The following is a 25,641-nucleotide window of genomic DNA, read 5'->3' as shown; positions in this document are numbered from 1 at the left end:
CATAGCTATAGGCAGTGACCACACTACAGGGGGCAGCAGGAACGCCCCCTATTCTCGTTCGACAATTTCTCTCTCTCTCTCTCTCTCTCTCTCTCTCTCTCTCTCTGCCCCCAGTAAAACGACAAAAATAAATAAATGAATGAATGCTCTTTTAGCCAAAATATGCATTTTTGTGTCGTATGTAACGGAATAATAAACATGATTGCCCCGGGAAAATATGATTTACCCCTCCATCTTTACTATTGCGCCGTCACTAGCTGCAACATATTTTGATTTATTTTGTTCCCACATATTTATTTTAATTTTAGTATTGTGAATCATATTCCACTGTGTTACCTCACGCAGCCAGCCCCCCTCCCCCTCGCCACACACACACGTACGATTTCAGTTGTAAGTTTTAGACTAAGCTTGTCAAATGTCCACTTATATCTTTGTATTCTTGAGCCATTTAAAATCATTTCGCCCCATCTTCTGGACGATGTTTTCCCACTTGAAGCCCTTTGCAGATCTAGATCCGGGGCTATAGCCTTCCCAAGCCACCGTCACCTCCAAATACTCTCTTGGCCTCATGAAAGAAAAATATATGTATTTATACGAAATATTAATTTGACTTGGAAGTTTCTTTTTTCGAACAGGAATAAGTTTTAAATTTTAATAGCTTATAAATTTACACTAGCAATTTTTAGTAAAGGTTTTGCGTAACCCTAAAAGTACATTTAGAGACTGCAAGGTCAACTCCCGATATTTCAGATAGGTATATTAATAATTTTCATCACAACGTCTAGTAATAATTATTTGTTACTTCAATAACCTCCTCGCAAATGTTTCTCGTATATTAAAACATAGATGCCATATGATTGCCATTTTCTGTTTATTTCCTGGTAATGCTGACCTCCGTGGCGAAGTGGTTAGCACAACGCTTTACGATGCCAAGGGCCCCCAGGTTCGAATCCCCGCCCGGGCCCGGGTCTACTTGCCTTTCACCAATTTCATCATATCATCACGCATCCTCATCTTTGCGATTAGCCATATGTAACAGATAAGCGAAGTAAAATAAACTAAGTCTATTAATCAATTATTTTTTAAAACTCTTTAATTCTTCTATAGCATGCCACGTTTTTGTTAAAATTATATTACTATTTGTAAAATTACGAAATTCTAAAGGCAACTTTCTTTGTAGCGCATCGTTCAGAAAGTTTCAGGAATATGGATTTTCGAAATACATTTTTTCACATGTACTTTGCCCCCTTTTAAAAGTAGCGCATTTTCAATTATGTTACTAATCATTAAAAGCATGCCTCAATACCATCTTGGAGGATGACAATTAATATTTTCCCCATCCTAAAAGTAATAATATACTTTCGCTCTCTGAATCTCCCATATAAATGCTAGGGGCCGTCTGCTTGAGCCGAGCTCACTCCCTCTCTGGTGACGTCACGCGTTCGTGCAAGATCGGCAATCTTCGGATGGCTTTACCTAATCTCTATCTACCTTGAATGTTCCTGAAGTGACAGCATTTATGTTAGCCCGTTCTTTTACAGAGAATGTTTTTTTTTAATACATATATTATATACTCTAAAAGTGATAGAAACTATAAAGTGCCCAGTAATGCTTAGCCAGAAGACATTTTTAATGTACATACCATGTAGACAAAGATTGAAATTAACATTAATAATATTTTTCGGGGGGGATGATAGTAGTGGCAACAGTGGGTGGAAAGAAGGCGGGGCGTCGTCTTGTGATCAGCAGACACTCAGATAGAAGTGCAAGATAAATTTATGTAACATATAAGTGTTAAGTGGTTATAAGTTGAAGTGTTTGTTGACCTTCAACCTTGTTAAGTCACCATGAAGCGGAAGTAATTTTCGTACTGATAAAAAGTGACGTGTTCTCTAACACACAGTTCCCATTATTTATGGTAAAGGAAGGTTGTTAATTTAACGTAAAAGGATCTACGATCTGTATAGGTGTTCATTTCTTGAAGAAATTCTTAGCATTGCATTAGCATCCAGTCATGTTGGACAAAATCGCCAGAAATATTCTCCACAGCGTAGCTACAGGAGAAGTAAGTATTAATTTACATACAGTGTGTTGTATAACTAGGGTGACCAGACACATGCGTTCAAAAAAGAGGACAGAGCATGGGGGGAAAAGGAGGACAAGGTCATAAAAAAGAGGACACCACAACAAATGGCAACTCCCCCCCCCCCCGCATTTTCCGTTACTCATAATTTAATCAATTAATAAATCTCACAGATACTTCTCAGATGATTATTTTCAATAACTTCCTCTTACTTTTAAGCAAAGAATATTCAAATCTCAAATCTAATCTATTATTTAACACATGACAATCATAACTAACAATATCTATAATATTCAGCAGAGAATTTTGCTCCTTTTCCAATTCTTGGATATTAGAATGAAATATCCCCATAAGTGAAAACAAATAGGTACTATTATCGTATGGGTGAAACACCTACGAATCATATATTTCGGACTTCTTTACATTGCTAACGTGTTGCGGAACATTTCTTAAGGCGAAATAATGCATTTCTAACTAAGATAATGTTTATTTTCTCTATTTACGAGTACTTACTGTTACTTGTTGTTTCGAATCTGTAACACATTATGGCCGTGATAGCATACTGGTTTTGGGGGCGTTCTGAGTGTGTTTTGTCGATTTATGCAGTGGTGCAACCTCGTTCACCGGAAAATATCTACTTTCGTGCCCCTATTTGAAATTATGCTAATACGTCGCATTTACGTGTAGAACTTGTAAAATAACCTTGCGATTTACCACTTTCATTGTCCATACACAGCAATTCGGAACCATCTTTCTTTCACAGTTCGGAACCATCTTTCTTTCGCAATTCGTTAATGCTCTTCCTTTACGCACAACACTCTTGCAACCTTGAATATTGACGTCAGACGAGGAATGCCTACGTGGTTAGGTTAGGTTCCATTAGCATAGATACAAAGAAAAATTATTATTTTCGCTAAGAGACGCGTTAGCTTGTATTGCTTAACATGAAAAAGATCTTTCCTGTGACGTCAGAACACAATGTTGCTACAGTGTTGTGCGATAAGTGACACCCATCCAGCATAGCTATAGGCAGTGACCACACTACAGGGGGCAGCAGGAACGCCCCCTATTCTCGTTCGACAATTTCTCTCTCTCTCTCTCTCTCTCTCTCTCTCTCTCTGCCCCCAGTAAAACGACAAAAATAAATAAATGAATGAATGCTCTTTTAGCCAAAATATGCATTTTTGTGTCGTATGTAACGGAATAATAAACATGATTGCCCCGGGAAAATATGATTTACCCCTCCATCTTTACTATTGCGCCGTCACTAGCTGCAACATATTTTGATTTATTTTGTTCCCACATATTTATTTTAATTTTAGTATTGTGAATCATATTCCACTGTGTTACCTCACGCAGCCAGCCCCCCCTCCCCCTCGCCACACACACACGTACGATTTCAGTTGTAAGTTTTAGACTAAGCTTGTCAAATGTCCACTTATATCTTTGTATTCTTGAGCCATTTAAAATCATTTCGCCCCATCTTCTGGACGATGTTTTCCCACTTGAAGCCCTTTGCAGATCTAGATCCGGGGCTATAGCCTTCCCAAGCCACCGTCACCTCCAAATACTCTCTTGGCCTCATGAAAGAAAAATATATGTATTTATACGAAATATTAATTTGACTTGGAAGTTTCTTTTTTCGAACAGGAATAAGTTTTAAATTTTAATAGCTTATAAATTTACACTAGCAATTTTTAGTAAAGGTTTTGCGTAACCCTAAAAGTACATTTAGAGACTGCAAGGTCAACTCCCGATATTTCAGATAGGTATATTAATAATTTTCATCACAACGTCTAGTAATAATTATTTGTTACTTCAATAACCTCCTCGCAAATGTTTCTCGTATATTAAAACATAGATGCCATATGATTGCCATTTTCTGTTTATTTCCTGGTAATGCTGACCTCCGTGGCGAAGTGGTTAGCACAACGCTTTACGATGCCAAGGGCCCCCAGGTTCGAATCCCCGCCCGGGCCCGGGTCTACTTGCCTTTCACCAATTTCATCATATCATCACGCATCCTCATCTTTGCGATTAGCCATATGTAACAGATAAGCGAAGTAAAATAAACTAAGTCTATTAATCAATTATTTTTTAAAACTCTTTAATTCTTCTATAGCATGCCACGTTTTTGTTAAAATTATATTACTATTTGTAAAATTACGAAATTCTAAAGGCAACTTTCTTTGTAGCGCATCGTTCAGAAAGTTTCAGGAATATGGATTTTCGAAATACATTTTTTCACATGTACTTTGCCCCCTTTTAAAAGTAGCGCATTTTCAATTATGTTACTAATCATTAAAAGCATGCCTCAATACCATCTTGGAGGATGACAATTAATATTTTCCCCATCCTAAAAGTAATAATATACTTTCGCTCTCTGAATCTCCCATATAAATGCTAGGGGCCGTCTGCTTGAGCCGAGCTCACTCCCTCTCTGGTGACGTCACGCGTTCGTGCAAGATCGGCAATCTTCGGATGGCTTTACCTAATCTCTATCTACCTTGAATGTTCCTGAAGTGACAGCATTTATGTTAGCCCGTTCTTTTACAGAGAATGTTTTTATTAATACATATATTATATACTCTAAAAGTGATAGAAACTATAAAGTGCCCAGTAATGCTTAGCCAGAAGACATTTTTAATGTACATACCATGTAGACAAAGATTGAAATTAACATTAATAATATTTTTCGGGGGGGATGATAGTAGTGGCAACAGTGGGTGGAAAGAAGGCGGGGCGTCGTCTTGTGATCAGCAGACACTCAGATAGAAGTGCAAGATAAATTTATGTAACATATAAGTGTTAAGTGGTTATAAGTTGAAGTGTTTGTTGACCTTCAACCTTGTTAAGTCACCATGAAGCGGAAGTAATTTTCGTACTGATAAAAAGTGACGTGTTCTCTAACACACAGTTCCCATTATTTATGGTAAAGGAAGGTTGTTAATTTAACGTAAAAGGATCTACGATCTGTATAGGTGTTCATTTCTTGAAGAAATTCTTAGCATTGCATTAGCATCCAGTCATGTTGGACAAAATCGCCAGAAATATTCTCCACAGCGTAGCTACAGGAGAAGTAAGTATTAATTTACATACAGTGTGTTGTATAACTAGGGTGACCAGACACATGCGTTCAAAAAAGAGGACAGAGCATGGGGGGAAAAGGAGGACAAGGTCATAAAAAAGAGGACACCACAACAAATGGCAACTCCCCCCCCCCCGCATTTTCCGTTACTCATAATTTAATCAATTAATAAATCTCACAGATACTTCTCAGATGATTATTTTCAATAACTTCCTCTTACTTTTAAGCAAAGAATATTCAAATCTCAAATCTAATCTATTATTTAACACATGACAATCATAACTAACAATATCTATAATATTCAGCAGAGAATTTTGCTCCTTTTCCAATTCTTGGATATTAGAATGAAATATCCCCATAAGTGAAAACAAATAGGTACTATTATCGTATGGGTGAAACACCTACGAATCATATATTTCGGACTTCTTTACATTGCTAACGTGTTGCGGAACATTTCTTAAGGCGAAATAATGCATTTCTAACTAAGATAATGTTTATTTTCTCTATTTACGAGTACTTACTGTTACTTGTTGTTTCGAATCTGTAACACATTATGGCCGTGATAGCATACTGGTTTTGGGGGCGTTCTGAGTGTGTTTTGTCGATTTATGCAGTGGTGCAACCTCGTTCACCGGAAAATATCTACTTTCGTGCCCCTATTTGAAATTATGCTAATACGTCGCATTTACGTGTAGAACTTGTAAAATAACCTTGCGATTTACCACTTTCATTGTCCATACACAGCAATTCGGAACCATCTTTCTTTCACAGTTCGGAACCATCTTTCTTTCGCAATTCGTTAATGCTCTTCCTTTACGCACAACACTCTTGCAACCTTGAATATTGACGTCAGACGAGGAATGCCTACGTGGTTAGGTTAGGTTCCATTAGCATAGATACAAAGAAAAATTATTATTTTCGCTAAGAGACGCGTTAGCTTGTATTGCTTAACATGAAAAAGATCTTTCCTGTGACGTCAGAACACAATGTTGCTACAGTGTTGTGCGATAAGTGACACCCATTCGGGTCGGAGCCATCTTTCTTTCGTAATTCGTTAATTCTCTTCCTTTACGCACAACAATCTTGCAACCTTGAATATTGATGTCAGACGAGGAATGCCTACGTGGTTAGGTTAGGCCTGTTAGGTTAGGTTCCATTAGCATAAATGCAAACAAAAATTGTAAAAACAGCTCTCTCCTGTGACGTCCGAACACAATGTTGCTACAATGTTGTGCGATAAGTGACACCCATTCGGGAAAAATGGCTTGTTCCGAACTCGACAGGTGGTTCTAGTGAAAAAACAGCGAGGCTGAAACACTGGCTACGGGGTTGCATCGTCTTAACACACGGAACATTGCACTCTCATGCAAAAAGCAAATGGCGGGAGCAGAAACAGCGTGTCGGACAGAGATTTTCGCAGAAAACAAAACGCATTCACATTAAAATGGATCAAATCTACATTCAGGAACTTCCAAAACGCTCAAGAAAATGATTTCCGTAAGTACTTTCTCCTGTAAATTTGAAGGAATCCGTTTTACCCATACGATAATGTTACCAGGACAAGAAATTCGACTTGAATGCCGCTAACATTAGTAGCACTCTTTCAACAGCAGGGGAAAGTAACAGTCACCTTACACTTTACCTCATATTCGTTTCTTCATCCTTTAAAAGCTGGTCGTCCTCTTCTTGTAATCAAGGTGGAGGTACATAGTGGTTCAAATTCCAATTCAGTGGTTCAGTCCCAATTAGCCTTACTGTGCATAAAGTGGACTTAAAACACAAAATTTATCTATCAATCAATTTAAAAGCTGGATATTTTCTTGAAATTACACATAGTAAATATTACTTAATAATCAAAATTATCAATATGCGTTTCTATATTGCGTATGTATGACTCAAAAAGGAACTGGTTGCTGGCCTCCGTGGCGAAGTGGTTAGCACAGCACGCTACGACGCCAGGGGTTCCGGATTAAAATCCCAGCCTGGGCATGGGTGTTCTTTGTGAGTGTCCCTTCATCAGCATCATCCTCATCTTCGCGATTAGCCAAAAGTGGCAGAAAAAGCGAAGTACAATAAACCAAATCAATCAATGAATCAATCGAAAAGGAACTGCACAGAACACATGCGTTCCAGCAGTCTGGGACGCACTCAGAGGGCGAAGCTATGAGTTAGAATAATACTAATGATTCAGTCGGACAATATGATCGTGTTCAGCTCCCAGATGCTAGGTGAGCATTGTTCAAATACTTAACGTGCCCCAAGTGATATGTCTTAAATGATGATCGCTATGTGTTCTCTATACAGCACATTTGCTATGGTCGATTCTATACTTTTTGCAAAAAAGGAGGACATTTACCGATTTCTAGAAAATCTGCCCGGATGCCGGACAGGCGCCTAAAAAGGAGGACATGTCCATATAAAAGAGGACGTCGGGTCACCCTATGTATAACATACAGGAATAAACAAGGTCCTTATTTTTATGTAGCCAAAATAAGTAGTGCCAGTATATTAGATTATGTAATTTTAAGTATGCTTCATTCCTGTTTTATTTGGTAAATGTCTGTTATATCGGAGACACATTTCTTCATTTTTACAGAAGAAACTACTTACGGAAATTAGTTTCTGTTCGTGGGAGGTAGTTTCTGTTCGTGGGAGGTATTTTCTCACCGTAGAATGCTGCACAACAATAAATAAGCACTTTTGATATAATAAACTTGCATTTTGTGCAAAGCGACAACATTATGCCGTTGTTTCCATTATGTACCTGCAGATGGCGTGAGCGTCGAAAGTCATGCAGTCTCGCCAGTGTTTCCAAACGTGCCTTTTTTTACGAGAATTTTTTTTTAACTATGCTTACCTAACCTTGCCGGAAATGGTCCGTTGGGCTATCATGAATGGTTTTTGGGGCTATCCGTCAATGGTTTGTGATGACATAATGAACACGAAATTAGGTATTTTTCGGTTAGGAAGGTTGAAACACTACATACCCACTCCAAATTGACAAAACACAAGCACGACGCGCGATGATCCACAGTTGTGTGCGCCATATTGTATGTTCCGCAATGGAAGAAAGGACCCAAAAGAACTACTTGTAATTTAAAAAATCGAAGTTATTTTCGTGTAAAAAGCATAATGGCACCTTCAACTATGTTCCAAATACACAATTGGTAAGTACGAACCATTTAAAACTGAAAATATCCGATAGAAATATGTCTCCGATATAACAGACATTTACCTATTATTTTTTATAGTCAAGTTAATTTCTCGGACATTCCGTCCGGCAAGTACCTGATATGCTGACCAACGGTACTAAGGAGTACAAAGTACATGGAGCCTTGATTTCTACCATGTGCATTTCATAGGTTAAAGGCAGATTGAGTGAAAATAAGGTGACTGGTGTATCACAATAATTTATTATTTATTTAACATGAAATTCCAAATACAGCGTTAGCCATTTTACATGAAGATGTATAACAGTAGAGAAATAACGGTGAAAATCTGATATTCCCCGGACACCTATAACTTCTTCGTTTTGTCAATTTTTGACATTTGTACTTACCTATCTGCTTCGCGGAACATTCCTTAAGGTGTATTCACGTTTTTCATCCCAGAATCAGTGGGAAATTTAAACTAAAAAAATATTTTTGTTTGAAGTTTTCCCACCGATTCCGGGCTACGTCCCTGGGGTCCCTACCACCACCAACCGCTAACGTGGCTCCGGCTCCCCGGCTTTATCTATAGAGTCCCTGTTAAAGGCATGTTAAAAATTGGCCGGAGTCACCTACCCCCAAATGATCCCCAAACTTTTAAATTTGAAGAAATTTGTTACATCACACAAAACACCTTCCTGGTGTTAGACAATGGTACAGGTACTTATTACTATAATTAGTTTCTTCTGTAAAAATGAAGTAATCTGTCCGGGGAATATGAGATTAGTACCGAAATAACAACAGGTACTACATACAGAGCATTCCCTGACATTTGCTACGAGACTCAGCGGCAAGCGACCTAGCATCGGGAAAGGCAATCGCTGATGCCGGGCCGCTTGCCACAAAGTCTCGTAGCGAATGTCAGGGAATGCTCTGTAGTTCCGTATAGTGGAGACACCTAGAAATAATTTATTTCACACTTTTTTATATTGCTAACGTACAATTCTGCATTGCTGAACATTTCTTAAGTGTAATAATGAATTTCTAACGGAAATAATGTCTATGTCTTACATTTACAAGTAGTTACTGTTCTTCTTTTTCTCGGTTCTCTAACACTAAATATGGCGATAGCGTACTGGTTCATCGCGCGATGTGACAGTGTTTTGTCGATTTGGAGTGTGAATGCAGTGTTTCAAACTTATTCACCAAAAAATACATAATTTCGTGGCTGGATTGGAAATTATTATTCTAATACCTCATTAGCCCCACAAACCATTTCCGGTTAGGTTATGCAAACATAGTTGAAAAACTTCATGACACATCCTAGACACGTCATCTTCTTGCGAAAACACGGCATGGTTTGCAACACTTATTGGGGGTTACGCCATCTAAAACACAGAACATCGTGTTCACGTGCAGAAAGCAAATGGCAGCAACAGCAATTCCGTGTCGGAGAGATATTTCCCCAGAAGAAAACATGAATTGGCGTTGAAAAGGATAAAAACTACATTCCTGAACCTCAACAACGCTACAGAAAATGATTTCCGTAAGTACTTTCTTCTGTAAAAAGTAAGAAATCTGTCTCCACTATATGGAACTTTTACCATAACAACATAAACAAAAATTACATCCGATAAAGAACCTTACACATTTTTGTACAATAGCCTTTTAAAGCGTGCCTGATTTTCAAAAATGTCTATTTGGCATGTTAACTTATTGAATTGACTGGATAGTCTGAAGAGCAGGGAACGCTGTATGATGCATAAACTTGGCTTCTGAGAAGCTAAAAATTTAGTGCTTCTTGTGAAAGACTGCACTCGAAAGGGAATTTCCCAAAGAAGGTGGTCACTTCTGATAGTACCATTAACTATCGTATGGAGAAATACATGGTCTGCCAGTTTATGTCTCTCGTGAGACTGTTGGATATTTAAAATTTTCAAAAGAATGGGCTTTTGTAAGAACAGGATTCAATTTTAGGTGAAATGAAAGATTTGTAAAAAGTGCCGAGAGCAGACAGGTTGATAGATACTCAACATACACATGGGATCCTTAGTGACTGCTGAGATGTGTTCAGAAAAGAGAAGTTTCTCGTCAAATATGACTCCCAGATCCTTGTGTGTTCCAACACTTTGAACACATCATATAATCAACATTACCAAATTGGAGCCAGTGACCTGTACCCCTCGAGAAGTACGTCGTTTTTTTTAATCGACAGATTTCAATATTTCACATACTATAAAAGTAATTACAGCATTAAGCAAACACAAATAATGGATATATTAGATCCCAAAGTGTTGCCCATGTAAGTATAATTTGAATTCCTTTATTTTACTTCACCTTTTTTGCCACTTTTGGTTAATTTGTGAAGATTGTGATGATATGATGAAATTGATGAATGGACACTCAAAAACATCCATGCCTGGGACTCCTGGCATCGTAGTGCGATCTGCTACCACTCCGCCACAGGACCAAGTGCCTGTGTAAGTAAAACTAACTCCTATTCTGAACTATTTTTACTCCTTTTTTCCGTAAAAATTCCCAAACAGCAGCAAAAGTAACACATCTGATGTAACAACGTCAAATTACTATTGTCACTAAACCTTACCCTCCTAATCAAACAACTATTTCCAATATGAACAAAAATACAGAATTTTTTAAAGTACTTACAGGCACAGAAGGAACGAAGGAAAACTGCGCAAGACCACAGATAACAAGGAGTTCCACGAATCCGCTCTCTGCTTGCTGCCATGTTTTCAACTTCATCCCTACATTCCTGCGGTACTTCTGCTACACTTCACACATTTCTTGTTCCCAGTCACTAAACCATCCTCCTGCAACTCACGCTCCGGCTCCTGGCTGAGAAATGCAATATTGTTGAATATATTGGAACACTGCCCAATTTTTGTTTCACAAGCACTTGCCATACTGCACACACACACACCTTCGAAACAAAAGCCAAGTACTGTGTGACTTCAGGTCTCACTCATTGCACCAATCTCAAACATCTTCGTGATCAAGTGCCGTATTTCGTCAACGTCAAAACGGTTGAAATTATGTATGTAGAAATCTAGGGTCTAGTTACAACTGGCTCTGCAACATAGATTACACAGTGATATTTGTTGTTGCGTTTTGCAATTGGAATGTATACCCTACAGCCTTAGAGTATATATTTCAATAGTTCAGCATCATCTAAGTTTTCTTTGGAACGACTTGAGATGACCGGACCCCTCTCTGATTTTCTTCATATTTGGCATACTCACTAATTGAGGCCTCCTAATCATGAATATGAAGTTAAAAAGTTGTCAGAAACATCTAGAAATTGCAAAATAAGCTAAAATAAGGTGTTAGTTTTCGGAATGGAAACAGTCTATTTTCGCGAATTTTTTTGTTCCTGATACTACCACGACACCAAATTTTAACTATGTTTGCCTAACCTAACCACACGTCAATGGTTCGTTGGGCTAGGGCCAATGGTTCACAATTATTTGCAATTTCTAGATCCTGATACCACAACACGAAATTTTAACTATGTTTGCCTAACCTAACGGAAAGTAACCTAACCACACGTCAATGGTTCGTGGGGCTAGCGTCAATGTTTCACAATTATTTCGCAATTTCTAGACGTTTCAGACAAATTTTAACTTCAGATTCGTGATTACCAGGCCTCAATTAGTAACTATGTCAAATATGAAGAAAATCGGAGAGGGGTCCGGTCATCTCAAGTTATACCTTTCCTTTTTGTGCACTATTTCATACATTTATTACTTTACAGCAAACTGAACTCACATCTGATTGTTTTGTAATCACACTTTTCGTTTCTTTGTTAGCTAATTGAGATCTTTCTTTCATTCCAGAAGGTGGTTATGGAAAGTTTATGGAAGGAGCACACGTGTGTGATTATTTTCTTCAGACGCTGGGGATGAATATTCTGTAGGCTGTGGGCAAAGGACGTAAGTGCCATTGCCCCACAGCTTAAAGCCAACAATGTTAGGCTCATTGGAGTTGGGGTGGAGAACCTTGGAATTGAAGATTTTGTCAGTGGACAGTTTTTCGCAGGAGGTAATAAAAAAATCTTAGTTTATCTTTCATCAGGATTTCTTCCATCACATTTAATGTATGCTATGATAAGTTTAAAAATGTCCATGTTTCATTTGTCATAATTATTTAATATTAACTTCTAAATGCATGGCCATGAAATTAGGTGGGTGGCAGAAGTTCGCACTGTAGCCACGTTGGAGCACAACCCCGTGTGTTGGGAGGTTTAAGAGAAGGAAAGAACTCGTTGTAGAGTTGGTTTTGTAATCCATATGATACCAAATTCACAGTATTTGCTTGAAAGGTCAGGGATGACACAAAAGTGTACTGGAGAGAGATCAGTCTGACAGTTGAACTAGATAATGCAGCCTGATTAATGTTGCCGCACAGTGCACTGGAACCAGCGACTTTTGTCCTGCTCTTGCTTTGCTTTTCACATATGTGGCACTAGCGAAATTCTGCCCAGCTGCCTATTTTCATGGCCATGTATTTAGTTACTTTTTTCTTTTCAAAATCTACGTTAAAATTTTTTAGGATATCGTAATAAAAATAATGTAATTTATCTGGCAATAATTCCAAGTCTTCCCCTCAGAAAATTTTGCAGAATATTTAATTCTGTCCATCTCCATTTAGAACTGGTTATATTCACATTAGAGAGACATAAATATTAATTGTTGGAACTTGACTTTCTGCTTATAACTCTTCTTGATGCATAACTTAAAATTATTTATTTATTAATTTATTAATTCCTTGTTTTAAATGGCTGAGTTAAGGCCGTACAAAGCCTTTTCTTCTACTCAACCATTCACATAAAATTATAGACTACATTATTATATTAAACACAAAGTACATGAAATAATTTCAGATATATCCACACACACATTATATTCATACACCTCATACACACAAGTCTTAACGCCCTGAATATAACACACAAAATTACATCATCCTAAAAATAATCATTAAAATAAATTAGTGTTACCAATTATCAAATAATAATAATAATTCATTGTTATTATTATTATTTAGATCCTAGCACAATTCATCAGCATTTAGCATAATTTCACAGATTAAACATCTTTCTCTTATCAGGAGGTTGGCAACGCAGGGCAGGAGCCATCAGGCTTTCGTGCGTTCCCTTCAAGGTCATGGTGAGAACCCCGATTGTGACAGTGCATTTGAAAAACATGCTGTCGGTATTGGCACTGCCGCGAAAAACTACCCCTTCCATAAGAACGGTGTGTGTGGAAGCTCGCTAAAGGTTTACAGTGTTATCATCGAGCTTCTCTCGGGCATAGTGGTAATGCAGTCACCTTGTAATCGAGGGGTGCCAGGTTCGATATCAGTAGAGCAAGTGAACAAACACAAGTCTCTGCGCAAGGAGTGAAACGATACTGCTTCACTAATGAACACGCGAGAGGGAAGGGGATTGCATGGTAGGGGAGGGGGAGTGACTGCAGGTTCCAGCCTTCGCAGCAGCGTGTACTGCTTTGCTCTGCCCAGTTGATTTCCCCCCTTATCTGCCACTGTGCACGGCTTGCTCCAGAGATCGATGGGACAGAGGTAAGTAGTTCTGATCCGTCTTTAGACTGTAGGTCCAGGACCGATTATCCTATATGTGTACAAAATGCTCTTAAAGCAAGACAACATGATAATTAGTAGTGTCACATAATACTTTAGTGGTATTAGATTGTAATATGTAAATTGCATTATTTTTTAATATACGTATATATATATATGTATGCAGTGAAGTGTTACCAAACATTCACATTTGCAAGAAATGCTTGTAATATTACAAAACAAATGTTATCTGTACAAAAATGATAGTTGTAACAAGTTGCAATTTAGATTAAATGTTTTTGCTTTCAGAACTGTTTATAGATACCGATAAAAGGTCATACAGTGCTCTGGGATTCAAAAGATATAGTATAATGGGGATCCTGAGGGCCATCTTTTCCAGCCAATCACGAGCAGCCATTGCAAGAGTAAGTGTGCTCATATGTATTTTTTTTATCTTTTGATGTTATGAATAATATTTTTTTCATTAAGAAATAATGATATTGAAAGAGCAATTTAAATGCAGACTTAATTCAAATAATGCATGTTAGTTGTCTAAAATTAAAGTTTAAAATATACAAAATAATACTTTGACGTCATTTTTGAACATATAAGCATAAAATAAGTAACAAAATTCCTTCTAACACCATGTGCTGAGTAGAACATGTTCGTGTTATTGGAGAGCTGAAGAGGAAACACTGTACAAAGAAAACTTTAAAAATTCCAATGTTTCACCATCATTGTCAAGGTTAAAATGGAGTTAAAAACAGGTGTGAGCAGGAGGACAATGTCGGTGAAACATCAGAATTTATAAATTTATGTTTATTTGTGTTGTGGCTAATTCCACAGAAATGTACATCAAAGTGAATTTTAAAAATATTTCTTACCAACTCACTGAAATGCAAATGATGTTGGTAAATGTTCCAAAAACAAGAATCAGAAACTGACATCAACATATGAACAAGAATCTGGCAACACTGTTGCATGGAGTGTGAGATTGTTAACCTGCTTTTTGGTTATTGAAAAAGGAAGAGTAGTTTACTTAAGTGTTTAATTTATCATCTTCTTAGCTCTTGGGGTTTCTCCTCTATTACATGTAAAGTCAGATGGTAGTATCAAATTGTATTTTTTTGTGTGAAATTTGGAGAAGGCAAAATATTAAACACCATTAAAAAAACGTTCCATTCATGTAGTTAGTCACGTTTCATTACAGTGTGTCTGAGAAAAAATATACCAATAAAGAATTTAAATAACTCAACAATCGTTAACGATAGAAATATCAAATAACGTTTATTTGGAAGAGGGAAGAAAGGATTTTTTTTTTACCACCAGAAGGGAAAAAATCGTAACATAATTAAGCGCATGCGCGGCTTTGTTCGTGAGTAGTCTGTACAATGGCACCGTTTACTGTTCGTCAGAAAGTTGAGTGCTGCTTTTGGTTTGCGGAATTGAAGTCTCCTGTAACGGTACAAAAAAGATTCTGGCAACAATATGGACAGGAAGCATCAGAACGTCATTACATTGTTAAATGGCATAGACAATTGCTGGAAACAGGGTCTTTGTTGAGAAAGAAAGGTAGTGGTCGGAAGCGTGTGAGCGAGGATAAAGTGGTTGCAGTTCAGGAAGCTTTCCAGAGAAGCCCGTGTAAATCTGTGAGACGTGCTAGTTCTCAACTTCAAATTCCACGTTCTACTGTGCATGATATCGTACATAAAAGGTTAAGGCTTAGAGCCTACAAGTTACAGCTTGTTCAGAAACTAAAATACAGTGATAAACCCGCTAGGTTTGATTATGCTAGTGAAGTGCTATCACACATTGATGATGACAATGAATTACTAACACGTGTAACATTTTCAGATGAGGCTACCTTCCACATTTCCGGAAAAGTGCATAGGCATAACTGTAGAATATGGGGTGAGCAGAATCCCCATGCAGTTGTTGAACATGAACGCGACAGCCCCAAGTTGAATTTGTGGTGTGGTTTGACACGAGATTCCGTAATTGGGCCCTATTTCTTTGAGGAAGCTACAGTTATAGGTGCAAGTTACCTGCAAATGTTGCAACAGTATGCTGTACCTCGTATGCTTCATGTGTACATGTTTCAGCATGATGCTCCCCCCCCCCCCACATTATGCCCGTTGTGTTACTAACTTCCTTAATAACAAGTTCGCTGGTAATTGGATTGGGAGGGGTGGAACCATTAAATGGCCACCATGGTCACCAGACTTAACTCCTTTAGGGTTATGTGAAGACTATGGTTTACCAAACACCTGTGCAAGACCTCAATGATCTCCGTGAAAGAATTATTGATGCATGTGGCTCCGTCACTCATCAAATGAAGAACACTTGGATGGAGATTGAGTACCACCTTGATGTTTGTCGCGCCACCAAAGCACACATTGAGATCTACTAAGGTGATTTTTTTTTTCTTGTTCTTTGGTTTAAAAAAAATCTATGATTTTCTCTTCCAAATAAACGTTATTTGACATTTCTGTCGTTAACGATTGTTGAGTTATTTAAAAACTTTATTGGTATATTTTTAATTATCAGTATGCATGCAGTGTCACTTTGTACCAAAGTATAGTTTAACAATTCTACTTGAAAATTCAATAAGAAAAACTTCTGTTGCCTGTGCAACATATGTGTAAGATATACAATGCCTAACAATAACAGAAAGGTGGCAAATGTAGTGCGAGTCACGCATGGAATTAACCTTGTGTTCCTCTTGAGCTTCTGCTCTGTGACCAGGGGACTGCGAAGGGGTGCGATAAAATGTTAAGTTATTGAAGTGATACTGCTGTTACTGTATTCAACAGGAAATCCATTGGTCCGGAAAGAGAAATAGCATTTTCTTTCGTAGTGGTGGCAATCTACACAAATATCAGTGGCCGTTGTCTTTCTTTCATCAAAACTGTTGTTAAGAATTGTTTGTACTTTTGTTTATTCCGGTGGCATTTTTTATAATTGCCTACAGGTCAGTGTGAGCTGTTTCCTATTTTCTTTTTTTTTTGGCATTTTTGATAAAAAAAAAAACAACTTTTATTTTCCACCTACTTGTTTTCCTCGATTCTCAAAATCACACTGCAACGACATTTTTAGTTGCTTTCAGTAGTTCATCGAGTTGTGCCTCGGAAATAATTGTACGCGAGTTGTAACGAGATGGTTGTTTTATTTTTCGTTGTTGTTGTTTATACATACTTCTATGTTAGGAAAGCAGATAATTGACTGCATGATTTTGTTATTTTATACATGCTATTTTGTTTACAAATAGCAGAACTTCAAGTTGCGTGGCGATTGCCTTTTTTACCCAAAGATTACAAATTGAACATTCATCAGTGGTCTCTGATATCTATGCATCGTGAAAAAGACAAGAACTGATTATATCAAGAAAATGTTAGATGTTTATGGAAAGGATATAAGGTGAATCTAGTTTCTATTTAAATAGGGGCTCACATGTGAACTTGGCACCAACGCCAAAGATTTGATTTGCTTTATTTTTCGTTGTTGTTGTTTATACATACTTCTATGTTAGGAAAGCAGATAATTGACTGCATGATTTTGTTATTTTATACATGCTATTTTGTTTACAAATAGCAGAACTTCAAGTTGCGTGGCGATTGCCTTTTTTACCCAAAGATTACAAATTGAACATTCATCAGTGGTCTCTGATATCTATGCATCGTGAAAAAGACAAGAACTGATTATATCAAGAAAATGTTAGATGTTTATGGAAAGGATATAAGGTGAATCTAGTTTCTATTTAAATAGGGGCTCACATGTGAACTTGGCACCAACGCCAAAGATTTGATTTGCTTTATTTTACTTTGCCTTTTGTGCCACTTTTGGCTAATTTGTGAAGATGGGGATGAGTAATGATATGATGAAATTGATGAATAGATATCACAAACGTCCATGCCCAAGTCAGGATTTGAACCCGGGACCCCTAGCATTGCAGCGCGATGTGCTAACCACTCCGCCACGGAGGCCGGCCAACGCCAAAGAATTTTCAATTCAATTTCAATTTTATGATGTACATAACAGCAACAATATTAAAGGTAAAATAAAAGTCCCTGGAAAGATATATAAAAAAAATCTTAGTCTGCCCTCCCCCAACCCCACGGGAGAGAAAATCCTGTGGGTGCCCTTGCATGCATGTTTGATGTTATCTATATTTTCAAAATCGCACCCCCTCAGCACCCCTAGATGATCCTGGCACCGTCACTGTCAGTGATAGGTAAAATGAACACAACTTTTTGAAAATAATCTTAAGAAAGATAAATGAACCTAAAAGAGATGTAATAACAGGAGAGTGAAGAAAATTACATAATATTGAACTGCAGAATCTACATTCATTCCCTGATATTATGAAAATACAGAAAACCATGTAGCCATGGCAAGGGAAAGGAAAGTTTCCAGGATCCTTGTTGGCAAACCTAATGGTAAGAGACCTGCAAGGAAGCCAAGACAAAGATGAAGGACTTGCATTGCTGCAGCAGTCATCTTCCATATTTAGGAATGCAAGAAACATTTGTGAATATTTTCCTTTGTACGAGGGCTGCTGGAAAAGTTTATGCAATCAATATGAAAAAAGACATGTGAAATTATGGGAATGGATTTATTGTTTTTCAAAGTATTCACCCTTAAGATCGATACACTTTTGCATACGCTCAAACAAATTTTGAAAGCATTATTTCCACTCTGAAGCTGATACCTCAGAAACTGCTGTTCGGAATGCGTTAACAGCTGCTTCAGGTGACAAATCGCTCACCACACATCTTATATTTCATGTGTGGGAACAAAAAGAAGTCATTAGGTGATAAATCAGGGTAGTGCGGAAAATGAATCATTAATTCGACATTTTTACTGGACAAAAAATCAACAGTTTAGTGTGCTTAGTGGGAACTGGCATTGTCGTGGTGAAGAATAATGTGACAATTTGGGTTTGTTTTACGCAATTCATTGATGACCTCTGGCAAACAAATTGTTGTATACCACTCAGCATTTACAGTCCTTCGATTTTCTAAAGCTATTGTTGCCACATGTCCGGTATAACCGAAGAAACAAGCAATCATTTGCTTGGCAGCACTCCTCGAACAAACAACGAACAAACAACTTTTGTTGGTTTCGTCTCACTTTGAAACACCCAAACAGTGGATTGCTGTTTAGTTTCGGGTCCGTATGAATAGATCCAAGTTTCGTCACCTGTAACGATGTAGTACACCAAATTTGACTTGCCTCGGTTGAATTTTTTAAGCATTTCTTTACGCCAATTTACACGAGCCAGTTTTTGAGTTTCGGTCAAGTTGTGTGGGATTCAAAGGCTTGAAAGTTTCCGTACATTCAGATGACCATGCAAAATTGTATGTATTGCTTTCATGTCAATGTTCAAGGATGCCTGAATCTCACGGTATGTCACATGCCAATCTCTCTCTCAATCATTTCACGCACAGCATCAACATTACTGACAACAACAGACATGGATGGACGACCTTCACGAAATTCATCACTGAGAAATTTGCAACCATGATGGAATTCGGAAAACCAATTGTGCACAGTCCTATTGGATGGTCGCTCGATGCATTGTTTCGGTGTTAAACTACATTTGAAATCATAAAAAATCATTGCCCGAAAGTGTTCACGAGAAATTTCCATTTCACACGAAACTACTTCTTCAAACTGCTGTGAAAAATAAACGAATAGGCTTAAAGAAACAATCAAAGATAATTTAAACATAAAAAAGGTTTATTCTTCAGATTTTTATAATAGCGGAGCAGTAGCACCACTGTTTGTGGTAGTTTGCAGAAACGTTTCCAGCAGCCCTCGTATGTATGTACATTGCTGTGCCATTATTGACACACAGTGGTTCGGATCCCACTTTAAACTGTAGGTCCAGTCCCGATTAGCCTTACTGTGCATAAAGTGGACTTAAAACACCAATTCAATCAATCAGTTAGTATTTTCCTGTAAGAGAATACATAGAAGTGCCGATACACATATGTTTATTGTCATATAGCCATATTAACTTGAATTATATACATTTGTTTGTTTCTTCTACAGCTCTTATAAAGTTGCTATGAACAACATCATCTGTCAAACTATCTGTTACTTGCAAACACATATTTTTTTGGTAATTGCATTGCCTAAATTTAATGTAGGTAATTTTAATGATAGCGTGTCACTTTTTTGCTTTCTGGCCATGACCTTGTACTTGCTTTGCAGACCAAAAGGGAGAACATATCCGGTGATCTTAAGGGTGATGGTCTACAGAATGGAGGGGCTCTGGTGGTTGAGGCAGGAGGGAAGCTTCTGTACAATTTCAAACAGGAAGATCCAGCTCAACACGTTCCCAATAAGAAATTTCTGGAGGTATGACTAACAAACTTGATATCAGTTTTATTTATAATTATACAGGTGATACCTACATTTTAATAATTTGAAATAATTTTAAATTTTAGAACTCTTTTTGTTGCATTGCATTTTACCACAGTTTTGCTCAAATATTCTTCAATTTACACAAGATATATTTGAACATATCAATTGTTTGTCATACAGTTACGGGTTTACTGAATGTAAGAATGCTATTGTTTGGCTTTATTATTGACTGTTCAATATCTCAAATTTTAATATTTTGAATTTAGTGTACGTAGCGTGTATAGGATTGAAAAAATATGCAATGACATAAATCACAGTTGTCTTGTAACTCACCCAATCCCATTTCCCTTAATGTATGTCCTATCCATCTCCACCATTTTATCTTTACAGTAAGAATCTGGACGTTTATGTCATTAGCAAATAAGGAACTCAACAAATGGATCATATTAGTCATGCTGTCAAGAGCAGGCAACTGATCAAGATTTGAGTCCAAACAAATACAATACTCGGTGTTTCCCTATGTGATGCAGCATAGGATTTTCCATCGCAAGCGGGAACTTGAAAAATTTTGATGTGTATTGTACGTATATCAATGTAGAGGTGAGATTTCAGAGAATACTATGTAGCTATATCACACATAGCTTACAGATGGTAAGGTAAAGAATAACTGGAGTGAGGAAATTTTAGTTCCGAAGCTCAACTTTCACAACACTGCTGGGGAGCCCATCAACCTCACTTTACGGTGTGTCGCCACTGTCGAATCTGATCCTGTTTCCATTTATAGAGCAGGAGCTCAACATCTGCACGTTTATAAATTATCTGTGATTCGCACGAGATTCGAATGTTCAGGAATTAATCTGCATTTCTTAAAAATGACAAAATTACTTATTATGTAAACGTTTTAGGCAGTGGAAAAATATTTTAGAAAGCTATGTTATTTACAACTTTGATTATTTTATGTAAATATTGTAAAAATCTAAATTGCATGATGTAATTATGGAAATCCATGGATACGTGTAAATATCGGCTAAGTTTCCTTGGTATTTTGTAAACAACCTTTTAGTAAAAAGAGAACCAGAATTCTGTATATTTCGGCTTTCTTACCCGATTGCTGGTATCACAAGTCTACCTCGTAGGGAGAACTGCATGGTTCCTTGTCGGACGCTGCAATTTGCTTGGGTTAGTTTCTCATAAACCTGCTGCTCACGCTCTGGGTTCTTGCGATACTATGCACCCGTGAATAATCTTGGAAGGGTTACCCGTTACAGATTTGTACTCAGATCTGAATCAGTTAACTTGAATCCAAGATTGCCAGTGGATAAGTGTTACTGTATACTGTGCATAAACGATAATAAAACAGACTTTATAGGAAGAAAGTTCCATAACTTTTCATTTCTAATTTAAGAAAGGTATTTATCCGACACCAGTGACCAGTCAGGACCTGCAATTTTGTTTACCCTAATAGCTAACTGAGAAGTCTAATCAGGGTAACTTAGTAACCAGTCCAAGGCTGTAAAGGACTAGTATAGGTGTGTGTCAAAGGCAATTCCTGGATTGGCTAGGTGCATCTGCTTTATTTGATTTTTTACTCCAGTTATTCATTACCTTATCCTCGGTAAAGTATGTGTACGTTACACATCACAATTTTGTTTCATAGCTGCTGTCACAATTTTAAAAGTTGCCTCTTGTGATGGAAAAACACCATCCGCGCTTTTCAGATTTCACCAGCATGCATAAGACTGATGCACCAAAAATGACGTCAATTTCGGTAAGATGGACACATGTTTTGATGCATCGGCATTCTTTATTTTACTTTGCGTGGAAGTGAAGGAGTAGTAGTATTTAAAATGTCGACAGTTTATGTCTGCATCCAATTGTCATGGTTTAACCTGGTGAAAGCTTTGGTGCAGCCCGGTGATCGGTTTGTTTGCACTCAATATATAACGTCACACTAATATGGTCCATAGTAAGTTTTCAAGATACTATATCTCTGTGGTGGGGGGGACTGATACTGGTGCTGATGTATCGGTATCAACAGATACTTTTCAAGCATTTTCGTATTTCACGGGGTCCGCAAACATGCTGTGCGACATCTTCGAGAAGTCGAATTATCCTGGGAGTTATGCAAAATTCAAACTTTCCTTTTAGTTTGCATGAAAAACTGGATGTTGTGGTTACATAACATCTATTTTAATATTCTGACAAGCAAATTTCTTGGTAAATTAATGCATATAATTGGAGAATATTTATACACTAATATTAACCAATATTTTGACTAACTTTTATTTAATACAATTTTCAAAGTATCATTAGAGTGCGAGGGGCGATCAGGTTGCTCTGACCCTAACATAGAAAGAGCGGCAATAGAGTTTCAATTTTATTTTTATTTTTCAACATACTCCCCTGCAACTCCAATGCACTTCTCCCGTCGGTGCTCCAACGCGTGGATACCTTGCAAAAAAAAATCTTCCGACTGGTCCTCCAACCATGAGTCCACAGCCCTTATCACCTCAGAATCATCAGAAAATTTTTGCCCACGAATGTCATTCTTCAAATGTTTGATCAAATGGAAATCACTGGGGGCCAAATCTGGGGAATAGGGTGGGTGGGGCAGCAATTCGAACGATGCATCTGCGATAGCGGCCTTCACAATGCGTGAGGTGTGGACAGGTGCATTGTCCTGGTGAAGGAACACACCACGGGTCAACATCCCACGCCTCTTTTTCTTGATGGAATCACGTAATTTCTTGATTAGGTCACTGTAGTATGTGCCAGTGATGGTTTGGCCTCTTTGTAGATAGTCCACAAGAAGGACACCCTTGCAGTCCCAGAAAATTGAGGCCATCACCTTCTTGGCTGACGTTTGCACCTTGAACTTCTTCGTTGGTGGAGAATGTGGGTGTTTCCACTCCATGCTTTGTGATTTTGTTTCTGGGTCGAAGTGATGGACCCATGTTTCATCCATAGTTACAAATCGGGCAAGAAAATCGTCTATATCAGCACGAAACTTGTCAAGAAGTTCTTGACTGATGAGCACTCGGGTGCGCTTCTGATCTGGAGTGAGGTTTCGAGGGACCCATCTTGCAGCAATTTTTTTCATTTGCAATTCCTGGGTAATTATGTTTTGCACAGTGCCATATGACAGGCCACACATATCAGCAACATGACAGATAGTGACTCGACGATCCTTCAGCACGATATCGTGGACTTTGTTAATGTTTTCGGTCGTCATGACAGTTTTTGGTGCTCCACCTGCTACCTCACACGACTCTCTCCCACAATTAAATTCACGACACCATCTCTTCACCATATTGTATGAAGGAGCACTGTCCCCTAATGTATCCACCAAGTCCTCATGAATTTTGGATACCGTCCACTTCTTCTTCACAAAATATTTAATCACAGCTCTCACCTCAGTTTTCTCCATTCTGGCACATTGACACAACTTCACTCAGTTAAACCTCTGTAAAAAGAAAACTGTACGTTACTTAGACTTGCAATTCAGATTGAAAGCATATAAAGGATCACTAAACAATAACAAAATAAAAAATCAATCGTGACGTCATTCCTTCTATGTTAGGGTCGGAGCAACCTGATCGCCCCTCGTATCTGTGTCGTCATCGGTATTGGTTCAGCACTACTTGTGATATTTCTAGAGATATAGTTTTCACAAAGTTAATCTTAAGAAATGTCCAAATCTCCATTGTCATTACAGGTTCTTGGTTTACCTGTTGAAGAAGTAAACGGAGAGGCTGGAGAAAGTTCAGGGGCCAAAGCAGAACCACAGGCTGAATGCAGTGAAGTTTGTTCCATGCCACCAAAGAAGTAATTGCATATGCATACCAGGAAACCCCACTTTCAAACTCAAAACACTTAATAATTAACGTATCATACAATTTGTTCCTAAAATGTTTTTTTTTTTTTTTTTTTTGCGTGGGTTTTTGTTTTTGATAATTTCACTGAATCACTTCCATTCCTTTCTCTTAAACAACAATAATCAGATTTGAAAGTCTTTTATTTTAATTTTTTTTTGTGGATATTAATATGGATTATAGAAGTGTTAGTATAATTAAAATTTGGGTTTCACACAATCTTCCCATTACTTAGTACCAATCTTTGGTATTCACTAGAGAACACTGTATATAATTATTTAGTGGCTTTCCTTGTTTAATTTGTAAAGAATTACTCTGGTTGATCATGCGGAACGTTAAGGAACTGTAACTTTTTTTTTTTTTTTTTTTTTTTTTTTTGTAAACTCAGTTACTTGTGATCCAGTAATCCCTAACAGTTTTTGTTTTTTATCATTTTATCTAGTTAAATGTGCCAAGCTTGAAATATTGAACAAAAATAAGACTGAAGCTCGTATATATATTGCACCATTTTTCACTAGTTTCAAACCTCAATGCATTCAAATTGAAATTTTACATGTGGTTTAGATCACACATCAAGGCACTTGTATGTATCCCTAACCATGCTGTTCTGTTATGCATTTTGTTAACGTTTGTGCTCAAAATAATTGTACCTGAATGCCTTCCCAGTGGTTATTGTTGTCTGGGGGGTGGGGGGCTTTGCTTCAAATTAACATTTTTCATGTCTAGTAGTGAGCATTAGTGTTGGTGATTTTTATATTTGAACGTCTACTGATGCCTTCTTGGTTAAGCTGTGATATATTATCACATTTTTGCGTAAAATTCACAATGTCTGATGTATGAAGCTAAGTGGTAAAAAGTCTATAAGACAGTCCATTTGGTAGATGTTAAGACAGACTGATGCAGTTTACGCAGAAAAGTGTTTATTGCAGATTCTGTATATATGGTGATAATTATTGAATAAACCGTTTATACACATGGCATAGCAGTACTTATTCATCTTATACTTAATTTTAATGATTTGTGTTTCTTCAGTGGCTGAAATTTTTTAAAATACTTTTTTTTAAAGCAGCCAGGTAATTAATTTTAGTGATTGTTGTTCTTTATTTTATGTTTTCAGACAAAACACAATGTCTTTTACTTTAACTGTTGTAATATTTTAAACTCTATCTTTTGTAACTTACATTCCATCTCTTTGTATTATTGGCCCTAGGTAGGGATGTGAAGTTTTCATTTTAATGATAGCACCAAAAAGTAAAGGAAAGCAAAATAAAGTATTTAAAATGTATTTGGGTAGGTTAAGGAGGCAAGTTTTCAGTGTTTCGGGATCGGAATTTTCCACTTGAACGCGAAATATACCAATATAAACTCAGAATAACATTTCTTCTATTCAAAAAGAACTACCTAAAGTGCTATTACGTAGATCTGTCATTTCTAGTCTACCTAGTAAAAGTTTGATTCAAAAGAGATTGTCACACTTCATTTCTT

The 25,641-nt window shown here is 37.4% G+C and overlaps 1 protein-coding gene across 1 annotated transcript; it reads left to right on the top strand.

Annotated features, from left to right (window-relative positions):
- The first annotated feature begins 4,802 nt into the window (after window positions 1-4,802).
- LOC145981365 (prostamide/prostaglandin F synthase-like) lies at window positions 4,803-25,134 on the top strand. Its single transcript, XM_083114602.1, is given in 5 exon segments — window positions 4,803-5,162; window positions 12,175-12,379; window positions 14,225-14,340; window positions 20,132-20,278; window positions 24,000-25,134. Coding segments are annotated over 5 exon segments (633 nt in total). The 5' UTR covers window positions 4,803-5,111; the 3' UTR covers window positions 24,114-25,134.
- Window positions 25,135-25,641: the final 507 nt, after the last annotated feature.

This window comes from Lepisma saccharinum, chromosome 29 (assembly GCF_977018435.1).
Source record: "Lepisma saccharinum chromosome 29, izLepSacc3.1, whole genome shotgun sequence".
Lineage (NCBI taxonomy): Eukaryota > Metazoa > Arthropoda > Insecta > Zygentoma > Lepismatidae > Lepisma > Lepisma saccharinum.
This window is presented reverse-complemented; position numbering and strand designations above follow the sequence as displayed.